At 43.4% G+C, this 12,463-nt stretch overlaps 1 protein-coding gene across 2 annotated transcripts in view; it reads right to left on the minus strand.

Annotated features, from left to right (window-relative positions):
* The window catches only part of ELAPOR2 (endosome-lysosome associated apoptosis and autophagy regulator family member 2), a 151,034-nt gene that overhangs the window by 88,181 nt on the left and 50,390 nt on the right, over nt 1-12,463 (minus strand). For both annotated transcript variants that reach the window (XM_074942575.1, XM_074942574.1), the window contains exon 2: nt 743-863. In XM_074942575.1, the coding sequence (XP_074798676.1) occupies nt 743-863 (121 nt within the window). The remainder of the gene's footprint in view (nt 1-742; nt 864-12,463) is intronic.

A 12,463-nucleotide genomic window follows, 5' to 3' on the forward strand; every position in this document is an offset into this window, starting at 1 on the left:
TGCAAATTTGTGTACACAGAATCAATCCCTTACCTCTCTCTAAAAGTGCAAAGTTTCAAAAAATTCAATGAATAGAAGATTGTTGGGGACAGAATATCATCTGAATAAGGAGAAGTCTGGAGATAAATGTGAGAAGCGAGGGACATATGCTTGTTTTGTTAAAATATTATAGGTTTGCTGTTGAATACTTAACATTGTTGTTTTAGTTAAATAAAACAATTTAAATGTCTGGTGATGTTCTCCTCCTAATACAGCATGGCAAGAAAATCCTCCAAATATTAATGATTAACCTGTTGAATTGGAGATAGTCCACCTCCCAGTGACTTCATAAATATCTGCTTCAATTACCTTTGGTAAATGAAATAACCAAACAATCATTCATTAGCTGTAAAACTAATCAGAAAATTTTTGAAAATAAATCACTTTAAAAATGTATAGTGTGTACCTTCTAAAATGAAACCTGCATCTATCTCTGAGTTGTGAAGAATATGTATTAAGGTTATAACAACCAACAAGAATGCACTTTTATGTAGAAAACCATGACTAAATCGAGTCTTCCTGACTAGTGATTTAAATCAAATCCACCCTGCTAGAAATAACACCCATCTCTTGAATCCCAGTCCAGTGCACTATCCAATAGCCCACATTGCGTCTCTAACTGATAATTAACCAGTGCCAATAGTTTATGCCAATGCAGTAACATTACTAATAAAGATCTGTAAAATGAAAAGTGCAAACGTACTGCATTCTTTTCCTTTCATGGGGTCAGGTAATCCAGAGCACTCCGCTGATGGATTTGGGACAGCCACCCTCCACCTGGATCCACTGCTGTCACATTCTGTGTATTCATAGTGGTAATCTGTCTGCAAATAATTACAAAGAGTCTCAGTTTCATCATAACATTTGATCCTCCATTTAACCAGGATCGTTAATCAAGAATCCAGTATTTTGTCATTTCTGTTATAATCTACAACATATCATGCATAATTCCCATAACACTGTTCTCATTTATTTTCCATATTGCATGCACAAGTGTGCTAGGCAGTGTACGGAGCAAACAGAAGGATACTGGGGTAGGATTTTCAAAAGCCCATAAGAGATTCAGAAGCACAAGTCCCATTGAAATTGTGCTCCCGGGTCATTGAAAATCCCACCCACTTTCCTTTCCCCAAACAACTTGAAGGAGATTTGCAAAGCACACAAGGGATATAAGAGGACGAGCCCCAGTGAAAGTCGGTGACTTATGCTCCTCAATCCTTTAGGTATTTTTGAAAATTTTCCCTTTACATTCTAATTGAGGAATGACCCTACGGGCCAGATTTCCAAAAGTGCTCATTTCCTGCCTAGGAACCCAAATAAGTGGCCATTCACTGCTGAGCTTATTTGGTAATCTGACCAGCAGTATCAAAATTGAGCAGTTGGCTACGGAGCACTTTTGGAAATCTGGCCCTTACATAGGTGCCTAAATGAGAGCCGAACTCTTTTGAAAATCAGGCCTCAGTCGTGGGTGCTGAGCAATTGAAAATCTGACCCCTGAGCCGTTTGAAACCCTTCCCCAGTGAATAAAACAATAGGGTCAGGAAAGATCAGGGTCACAGTAACAAGATCACAGGATCACTCTGTTTTGGTGTGGGCACATCTTGTAGACCCATGTAAGTGACAGGTTTATTTTTAGTGGTTATTTCATTTTAACTCACATCTTGTGGACTATGATCAGTGACAGGGAATCAGATTAATGATGGCATAGAAAAGGTACTTGCAGGAGGAATGGCACTCAGCTTCCACGAATTACAGCCCACACCACCCACACTAGTCCAGACTGCCCTAAAGGTGATTCCTCCAGGCACACTGGCAGAGCATTGTGGGTAATCCTGCACCACTGCTTTCCATGATTCTCCACTGCACCGACTTTCCACTTGGTGAAGGAGAAAAGGGAAGGGATCAAGTGGCTTGTTGTGGCTCCCAGATTCCCAGGGCATAGAATCATAGAATATTAGGGTTAGAAGAGACCTCAGGAGCTCATCTAGTCCAATCCCCTGCTCAAAGCAGGACCAATACCAACTAAATCATCCCAGCCAAGGCTTTGTCAAGCCGGGCCTTAAAGACCTCTAAGGATGGAGATCCGTGCTGGCACAGATGTAGATCAGATCAGTGCCCAGATGCACAATTGTTTCACAAAGAAAAGAGTTGCAACTTTCCTTCCCGGTTACTTACAGAAAAACAAGCAGCACTGAGGTTTAATATCTCTGCTACTGTTACTGGGAATCTCCTGAAATCTTTGGTCAATAATCCCATTCTATTTAACGTTATTAAAGTTTTTAGTATTTTACACAAAGCTGAAAGTAACAGTTTGATTTGCTTTAGAATAAATATCTTTGTGACTCAACTTGAGGTTTCAAACAAAACATCAACAATGCATTAGAAACTATGGATTCAGGAAAATATTTGTCTTCTAAATGATATAATAATGGAGAATAAGACACTATTATCTCCTGAGCTTCAAGAGACATCAGTTTGTTGCAATTTCAAGACTATGGAATATATTCAATGTCCATTTCTCCCCTTCTCATATTATTTTCAAGAAAATAGGCCAGTGCTTCCTCACCTCCTTATTGAAATCTTCCTGTAGAGCAAGCCAAATATATAAATAACTTAAAGGTAATGGATTGAAACCATCTCATGGCTTATATCATGCATGGAAAATTCATTTACAGTCTGAATTAGATATCTGAGACTGGAATAAGAAATGGAAGAGGACATTTCAACCCTATAATTGTGTCTCACATCCTCAGATCTCATTTTTTGCTTCATATCAGATCAGCAAAATTATACAGAGCAGGTTTGGTGGCAGCCAACACATGTTGGTTTTGTAACATTTCTCCTAGAATAATTGAGTCACATTGTCTCAATGTTAGCCCACCTTTAGGCAGTGGCAAAAATAATTTCTCGAGTAGAGAAAATGAATTAAAAATCATAGAAAGGTGATTTTCAGTGCTCATTCTGAAGGCAGGTGGAAAGTCACTGGTTGTCTGAGATCAATGGGCTAGCCCCTGCCCGTCCTGCAGAGACCCCTGTGGAAGGGGACAGGGCCAGATGCCTCATTAACTTTTCTGCAAAAGCTTTCTAGGACAGGTGGAGCCAATGCATTTCCCTCACCCTGACCTGCCCCACCACATGTGTGGAGAGCCAGACTGGTGGAGGACTTACAAAGGTCACCTGTAGGGATACAAAACTTAACTACAGGTTTCAGAGTAACAGCTGTATTAGTCTGTATTCGCAAAAAGAAAAGGAGTACTTGTGGCACCTTAGAGACGAACAAATTTATTTGAGCATAAGCTTTCGTGAAGTGAGCTGTAGCTCACGAAAGCCTATGCTCCAATAAATTGGTTCGTCTCTAAGGTGCCACAAGTACTCCTTTTCTTTTTGCGAAAACTTAACTAGTTTCCTAAAGCATCCTCTCTCTAAGGCATCTATCACAGAATTTATCAGTTTTCAAGTGAAAGACAACCCATTCTTGTATTTAAAAATGAATCTGAGTTCTTTCTGGCTCATACATTAATCACCTGTAATACAAAATCTGCACATACAATTCTGCCCTCAGGAACAACTGGGCAGCCCTGTAGTCTCCTACATCGCTCCTCTTGTGTGCTCTAGAACTAGCTTTTCCAAGAAGCAAACAATAAAGGTGTCGAGAAATATCTTTTTAAAACTTGTTCTTGACATGACATAGGTAGATAACAGAACTCACCCATTATTACTGCTTTAATGGATTCACTTATTATTTATTATTTGTATAGTCATAGCATGTAGGAGCCCAGTCATGAACTAGGGCCGTGCTGCGCTAGGTGCTGTATAAACACAGAATAAAAGGGCAGACCCTGCCCAAAGAGCTTAAAATCTAATAAGTATGAGACAAGAGACAACAAATGGAGACAGACAACACGGGAGTACAAAGAAACAATGAGACAAATTGGTCAGCATGACAGGCTATGATCTCTATACACAAGCAGATTAACCATTGCCAAGATGACAGATTACAAGGCCAGAAGGGATGATTGTGATTATCTAATCTGACCTTCTGTATAACACAGGCCAGAGAACTGCACCAAAATAATTCCTTGAGCAGATCTTGTAAAAAAAAACATCCAAACTTGATTTGAAAATTGTCAGTGATGGAGAATCCACAATGACCCTTGGTAAATTGTTCCAATAGTTAATTACTCTCACCTTTCAAAATGTATGCCCTATTTCCAGACTGAATGTATCTAGCTTCAACTTCCAGCTATATGCCTTTCTCTGCTAGATTGAAGAGGCCATTATTCATTATTTGCTCCTTGTGTAGATACTTACAGACTGTAATAAGTCACCCCTTAAGATTCTCTTGGTTAAGATAAATAGATTGAGTTCCTTCAGTCTACCACTGTAAGGTAGGTTTTCTAATCCTTTAATCATTCCCTTGGCTCTTCTCTGAACCCTCTCCAATATTTCACCAACCTTCCTGAATTGTGGGTACTAGAAGTGGACGCAGTATTCCAGTAGTGGTCACACCAGTGCCAAATATAGAGATAAAATAACCTGAGAGTCCTCTGTTTATGCATGCCAGTACTACGTTAGCTCTTTTGGCCAAAGCATCACATTGGGAGCTCATGTTCAGCTGATTATCCGCCATGACCCCTATATCTTTTTCTGAGTCACTGCTTCCCAGGATAGAGTCCCCCATCATGTAAGTATGGCCTACATTCTTGGTTGCTAGATATATATTTTTACATTTAGCCATATTAAAACATAATTGTTTGCTTTTGCACCCAGTTTACCAAGCAATCCTAATTGCTCTGAATCAGTGACCTGTCCTCTTCATTATTTATCACTCCCCCAATTCTTGCATCACCTGCAAACTGCAAAGTTTTTTGTAGGCTTCACGGCAAAAGAGTTTTAAGGAGGGGTTTGCCTCTTTGATGTCCCTCAGTACTGTGCACTCTTAAATGTACCCTGATAAAAGTGCAGGGAACAGGACTAGATGATCTCTCAAGGTCCCTTCTATGATTCTATTAGAGCAGGGGTTCCCAAATTTTGTTTGCGGCTTGTTCAGGGTAAGCCCCTGGCGGGCCGCGAAAGGCTTTGTTTACTTGAACGTCCTCAGGTACGGCCACTCGCAGCTCCCTGGCCAATGGGAGCTGCGGGAAGTGGTAGCCCGGCCCGTGCCGCTTCCCGCAGCTCCCATTGGTCAGGGACGGCAAACTGCGGCCACCGGGAGCTGCGAGTGGCCATACTTACGGACGCTCAGGTAAACCAGGGGCTTACCCTTGACAAGCCGTGAACCAAGTTTGAGAACCCCTGTATTAGAGCATAGTTGTATTCTTATGACTGGATTTGTATCATATACAAGAGAAACCATGCGCCACAAGGGAAGGATTCTGGGCAGCCCAGAGGGCTCAGCCCAATCCCAAAGAACTACCCAGAGTGATGAGGACGTTGAAGCAGGGAAATGCATACAGGTGGGTTTATTATTTTGTCTACGTGTATATACTTCTATGCTATTAATTAAAGAGCAATGTTGTTTTAGAATCCTGTGCCAAGTCTGCCTGTCTGTTGCCTTTCCGATCATGTGCTCCTGAGGAGGCAAACTGTAAACCCAGAGTATCCACATGCCTATAGTTCTGGGACAGGATGTCCTAAATCTATGGGGGAGTCTGAGGGATCAGCACTAATCCCAGGAGCTAGGCAGGCAGACTGTGGGTTCCGAGCTCCCAGGTGAGGGTGCTAAACAGAGGATCTGCACCCAGAGAATGAGCCTACAGCCCTAGCCAGGGATAGTACAGGCTCAAGAGGTTTAAAGTCCACAGTGGGACCCAGACAGGGAGTTCTATCAGGGCTCTGCATGTGTGTGTGCGACAGTGATCCGCTCTGTCCAAAAGTGCTATTGCACTAGAGTCTATGGAATCTTTTAGACCTAGTCCCCCACCTCCCTGACCTCATCTGTCCTTCCTGTACAGTTTATAGCTAGATATTACGGCATCTCACATTCAGCTATGTTTGCTTTTAAAGCGTCTCACATTTATAGTCTTTATATTTGGCAATGTGCCTATTTCTCATTTACGCCATAGACTAACACCTTGTTACTTTTCTGGGATTTGCCTCCAGGAGCTGAACCGGTCCCTCCTCCAGGTCAGCTATCATTTCCATCCCTTCTTTTTATGGGTGGCACATTTGGCTTGAATTTCAGGTATTAAGATTGTGTTTCAATATGAAAATATCTCCCAGTATCTACTGAAAACCCACTGTAGGGTTATGGAAAAAAAAATTCTAAATGGAAGACTGATTCTGGTTGGTTTCTTGGAAAAGCACCAGTGTGTAAGGTCTGCAACATTAAATTTCAATGACAGATTAATAGCAACTGGGGCAGTGCAGCCAAAAAAGTAGGCTTATTCACTCCACGCTCTTCATTTATTTCACTCTACACTGAATTTTACCTTGTTCTCAACAGAGGGTTAGTGAAGTCATATCTGTATATTATAAGGCAACATATTTAAGGATGTTATAAGAATCTCTCTGACAAGCATACGCCTTCTTTGATGGACCCTATGTACTGGCAAAAATAAACCCTTGTGCGCAATCTCTGACACCAGTGGTGCTAGCGCAGAGCACTAATGGGGCATAAAACGCTGCCCTGTGGATGCGCGTGGGAGCATCTCAGAGCAGCAGAGAACAGAGCCTTGTGGCACAATCTGTACCTCAGGCTTTGTTCTGAAATCTAGAGCTCAACGTCCACACTGGATAAAATACTCCGGTCCATGATGCACCCTCTTTAAAAAGGCTGAGTTTTAATAGTGTGATGTCCTGAAACTTACTCGGGAGAGAGGAAGAGCAAAGAATTAAAACAGGAGGCTCAGTTCACTGAGAGTCAGCTCCAGCATCTGCTGTTGCACACCCTGGTGGAGGAATGTCGACATGGACGATAGCATTATAGGACGTGCCTCTCCAGCATGCCCCCTTGTGGCCTGTCATGGCCCTGCAGGCACACTGCACTCAGCGCCCCTTGGGTCTTTTCAGACAATTATCCAAACCAGATTAGTTCAACCTCTCCTTGCAGGTCTGGTTTATTCACTCATTCTGGAGAGAGTAACTCACTTATTTAGCTGCTCTGTGCCCATGTAAGAGTCCTAGTCAGTTTCCTCTTCTGTCCACGAGATTCCACCACTTCTCCAAGGGCTGGGTTGTAAGTCAGACAATCCCTCTGTCCCGCTCCTTAAGACAGGAGCCTCCTCGCTCTCCTCCTTGGGGCAGCAGTTGTAATTTGGGCTAGATGTAGAGCCTCAAGCAGCTTCTCCCCCAGCTGGCCCTTTTCCCAATCAGTCCTTCCACTCTCAGGCAAGGGGGGGTTCAGCATGCAGACCCTCCCCTATAGCAGTCCTGCTGCTGTCTTCTCCCTGCTAACTCAGGACCCTGCAGGAGCCTTCTTACTCCCTGCAGCAGCTCCAGGCATCTGCCCTGCTGTGAAGGAGGGAGCCAGCATTTATGCTGGGCTCTTCTCCCACCTCATTCCTTATTGGCTGGGTAAGAGGGAGACCTACCCCTACGCTCTCTGCAATTCTCCAAGTCCTAAAGATACAGTAACAAGATTCCTTCTAAATGCTACTTTTTCCTGGGACCCCTTTACTCTCTCCCCATATCTCCTCAGGCTTTGTGTATCAGACCACCCTAGTCTCTTAAAGGGCCACACCATATGATAGGGGAGGACTGACCAGTAGGCAGTACTGCCCTTAAGAGGCAGACTACCCTGTCACAGCTAGTCAATGTGGCACAAGGCAACCATAATCCCTGCTGCACTGGGAGGCCCACAGCTAGATAGTACCACCCGACAAGTGCTTTGTCCAGGGAGCGGGGCTTGGCCAGCAGACTTAGAGGGTGCACTGATTCAGCATGCCCCCTGTACAGTCTGTCAAATGGGCTCCTGTGATCCTGTGTCTACAAGTGGCTGGCTTGGTGGAACCCCCAGGGAGGGCAGTGGTGAGAATATCAGATCATAAGAATGGCCATGTTGGATCAGCCCAATGGTCCAACTAGCCCAGTGTCATGTATTCTGATAGCGGCCGGTGCCAGATACCTCAGAGGGAATGAACAGAACAGGGCAAGTTATTGAGTGACCCATCCCCTGTTGTCCAGTCCCAACTTCTGGCAGTCAGAGGTTTAGGGACACCCGGAGCATGGAGTTACATCCCTGACCATCTTGGTAATAGGCACTGATGGACCTATCCTCCATGAACTTCTCTAATTCATTTCCTGAACCCAGTTATACTTTTGGCCTTCACAGCATCCCCTGGCAGCGAGTGCTACAGGTTGACCATCTGTTGTGCGAAGAAGTACTTCCTTATGTTTCTTTTAAACCTGCTGCCTATTAGTTTCATTGGGTGATCCCTGATTTGTGGGTTATGAGAAGGGGTAAATAACACTTCCCTATTCACTTTCTCCGCACCAGTCATGATCTTGTAGACCTTTCTCATATTCCCCCTCCAGTCGTCCCTTTTCCAAACTGAACACTCCCAGTCTTTTTAATCTCTCCTCATATGGAAGCTGTTCCATACCCCTAATCATTTGTGTCATAGGCGCTGACTCCGTGGGTGCTCCTGACCGAGCACCCATAGGCTGGAGCACCCACAAAGAAAAATTGGTGGGTGCTCAGCACTATTTCCCCTTGTTTTTTCCTACCCCCCCCCAGACATTCTTGTTAAACCCTGGATTTGTGCTGGAAATGGCCCAACTTGATTATCATACACATTTTAAGGAGAGTGATCACTTTAGATAAGCTATTACCAGCAGGAGAGTGGGGTGGGAGGAGGTATTTTTTCATGCTTTGTGTGTATAAAAAGATCTTCTACACTTTCCACAGTATGCTTCCAATGAAGTGAGCTGTAGCTCACAAAAGCTTATGCTCAAATAAATTGGTTAGTCTCTAAGGTGCCACAAGTACTCCTTTTCTTTTTGCGAATACAGACTAACACGGCTGTTACTCTGAAACCTATCCACAGTGACTCCAAGATCTCTTTCTTGACTGCTAACAGCTAATTTAGATGCTTTCATTTTGTATGTATAGTTAGGATTATATTTTCCAGTGTGCATTACTTTACATTTATCAACATTGAATATCATCTGCCATTTTGCTGCCCAGTCACCCAGTTTTGTGGGATCCCTTTGTAGCTCTTCACAGTCTGCTTTGGACTTAACTAACTTGAATAATTTTGTATCTGCAATCTTTGCCACCTCACTGCGTTTACCCCTTTTTCCAGACCATTTATTAATATGTTGGACAATCCCTGCCCTCCCTCATTGGTGGATTCCCTCTAAGATACAGCTTCACATGCTACATTGAAAGAAGCCAGGTAAATATCTAGATCAGCGGTTCACAAACTTTTCCATAATGAGACCAGCCAAGAATCACTTTCCATCCAGCTGGGATCTAGCTAGGATCCTGCTCCCATTTAACAATATGAGGAGGGGTAGAAGGTCACGACCCCTTGACACCACTGGGGTCATGACCCTCAACGTTGAGAAACCTTGATCTAGACATACAGGGTGAATCAAGTCCAGAAGCCATAAATGTTACCAAATCTATAAGGATTTATAGTGAAAAGAGCCTCTATGCTCTCTATTCTCAGCAGGCTGCTTTGCTCATCTTACCTTCTAACCACATAGGGCAAGGAACCAGAGTAAGCTGCCATCTTACCTGCCACACTGTTATTGTAACACAATTCACCCCAAGAATGCTGTTTCTTCCTTCCCTTTGCAGGGTGCATGAATTTGTGTTACCTGTTTCAGAAATATTTTTGCTGAGCTTAATCCAATTAAGTGCACCCTGTGCTATTAAAAGATACAGTTTGCCAAAAGGGGCATCCATAATCTTTAGAGACCCAGGAGCTATCTATATTTACGTGTGAAATAGGGATTAGCTGTGCATTAAAAAAGCCTCTTTGAGGAAAGAACAAAGTCAGAAGGGATTAGTGGAGATTTCGACCTAGTCAAACACTCTAGTGATCCCTCCAGACTGAAAGGGAGAAAACACTTTCACCCCCTTTGTGCACAAGGATGTGATATCCCAAAGGATCACAGAAATCAGAGAAGGGGAAAAGACTCATTGGGTCACCCCAGTCCACCATTTGCCTGCCAGGTCAGGATCGTTCCCTGAAATGTACTGTGTAGTGCTCTGTGCAGTCTAGTTTTAATGTATCCAGGGATGAGGCTTCCAACATTTCCCAACAGGAGACTATTTCACCTGTTACTTGGGGCTTGTCTACGTGGAGAGCTAGCACACAGCATGCTGGGTGTGACTCTATAGCACACAAGCCCTCCACACACTAACTGGCCATATGGACCCACCAGAGGTTCCGTAGCACACTTTGACATACCGTACACCCGTTTCAAACTACAGAACTTCTAGTGCGTGGCAGCAGGGTCCATACGGGCAGTTACCGTGCGGCAGGCTGGTGCTCTGCAGATTCGCACACTGCCTTGCTGTGGACTAACTCCCCATGTGGACAAGCTCTGATAGGTCTTATATGTTTTTCCTGCTATTCAGGGCCTGGAAGGGGAGATGCAGATGCTCAGTTCCTCTCAGGATCCAGCCTTCTTTCCTTAATTTCATCCCATTACTCCTAATTATAGCCTCTTGCGCAGTAAATATATCCTCCTCCCTCTTTGTGTTTACACTCTCCCCTGTTTGTGAATGAGCAGCATGTCCACCCTTAGCCACTAGTCAGCCACAACATACAGATTTAGGGCCTGATCCTGGAGATGTTTTTCACATGGAATAGTTCTTGGGCACACAAATACAATCACTGAAGTCAATGGGGTTACTTATATGAGTAAGTTCTACTTAGTTGAAGGCTGAGCTGCATCCTTGGTTATTTCTGTCTCTCCCCCTGTGTCAGTCTCTCCGTCCCCTTCTGCTGGGCTTCTCTGAGCTGGCTCCAGTTGGTTTACAGCTTTTATGCCCCAAAATGAGCACAGCACTCCAGGCAATGCCAATGGCAGCTGTACAGACTCAGAACTTCTAAAAAATCAGCCCCACTTTTTATGTAGAGCCTATTCTTAAGAAGCAGGTTTAAAAACGTTGGCCTAGGCCTACGGCACTGCCCCATCCATCCCCTTTCTGGAGTACTGAGATCCTGTTCAGTAGAGCCCTTTAGCATGTATTTAACATTAAGCACATGCTTAAGTACCATTGACTTGAAGGTGAGAATGTGCATAAGCACTCTGCTGACTCAGGATTTCTATTCAATAAAATACATTAGCATTTACATGATTGAGTAGCAGATACAGCTATTGCTCATGCAGTCATAATCTTTCCCCCTCGTTAGCCACTTCTCCTTACTGCAAGTGGGTCAGGCAGCATCTTTGATATCTTCCCAGTATTCACACCCCCTGACATGCCAATAAATGTTTAGTCCAAGGGGCCTTGAGCTGCTCTAGAAGTAGACAGGAGGACACAGATAGATTGTCTTTATCTGTATTTAGAAACAACTGGTTCACAGAAAAATATTGGAAGAAATATTTTGACCCAGATAACATGGAGAGAGCTCTATAATTAGCCAGTTCTCATGTAAATTAGGTCAAAAAACTGCCCTAGCTTTGAGAAGTGGCTCCAGTCCATAGGCTTTGTTGCCAATATAGACCAGTGGTTCTCAACCAGGGGTACACAGACCCTTGGGGGTATGCAGAGGTCTTCCAGAGGACACATCAACTCATCTAGATATTTGCCTAGTTTTACAATAGGCTACATAAAAAACACTAGTGAAGCAATACAAACCAAAATTGCATACAATTACTTCTTTATACTGCTCTATATACTATACACTGAAATGTGTACAATATTTATATTCCAATCTATTTATTTTATAATTACATGGTAAAAACAAGAAAGCAAACCATTTTTCAAAAGCAGTGTGATGTGACACTTTTGTATTTTTATGTCTGATTTTGTAAACAAGTGGTTTTTAAGTGAGGTGAAACTTGGGGGTACACAAGACAAATCAAATGCCTGAAAGGGGTACAGAAGTCTGGAAAGGTTGAGAGACACTGATATAGACCATCAAACCATCTGTAAAGCTTCCCTCTTAGGTATTTATACAGCCCCCATCACTGTAGTATCTGAGCATCTTATAATCTTGTAACGTGTTTATCCTCACAATACCCCAGGGAGGAAGGGCAGTGCTATTATCCCCATTTTACAGATCAGAAATTAAGGCACAGAGAGGTTAAGTGACTTGCCCAAAGTCATAAAGAAAGTCTGTAGTGAAGCAGGGTAGTGTGGAGCAGAACACCGGTCTCCCAAGTCCTAATCTGGTGCCCTAATTACTGAACCAGCCTTCATAATGCTACCTCTCCATCTCTCTTTAAAAATCTGACCTCTGCTATGCCGCGTACAGATCATTGCCGTCTGCCACTGGTTAGACAAATGACAAGCTGTGAT

Source organism: Natator depressus, chromosome 1 (assembly GCF_965152275.1).
Source record: "Natator depressus isolate rNatDep1 chromosome 1, rNatDep2.hap1, whole genome shotgun sequence".
Lineage (NCBI taxonomy): Eukaryota > Metazoa > Chordata > Testudines > Cheloniidae > Natator > Natator depressus.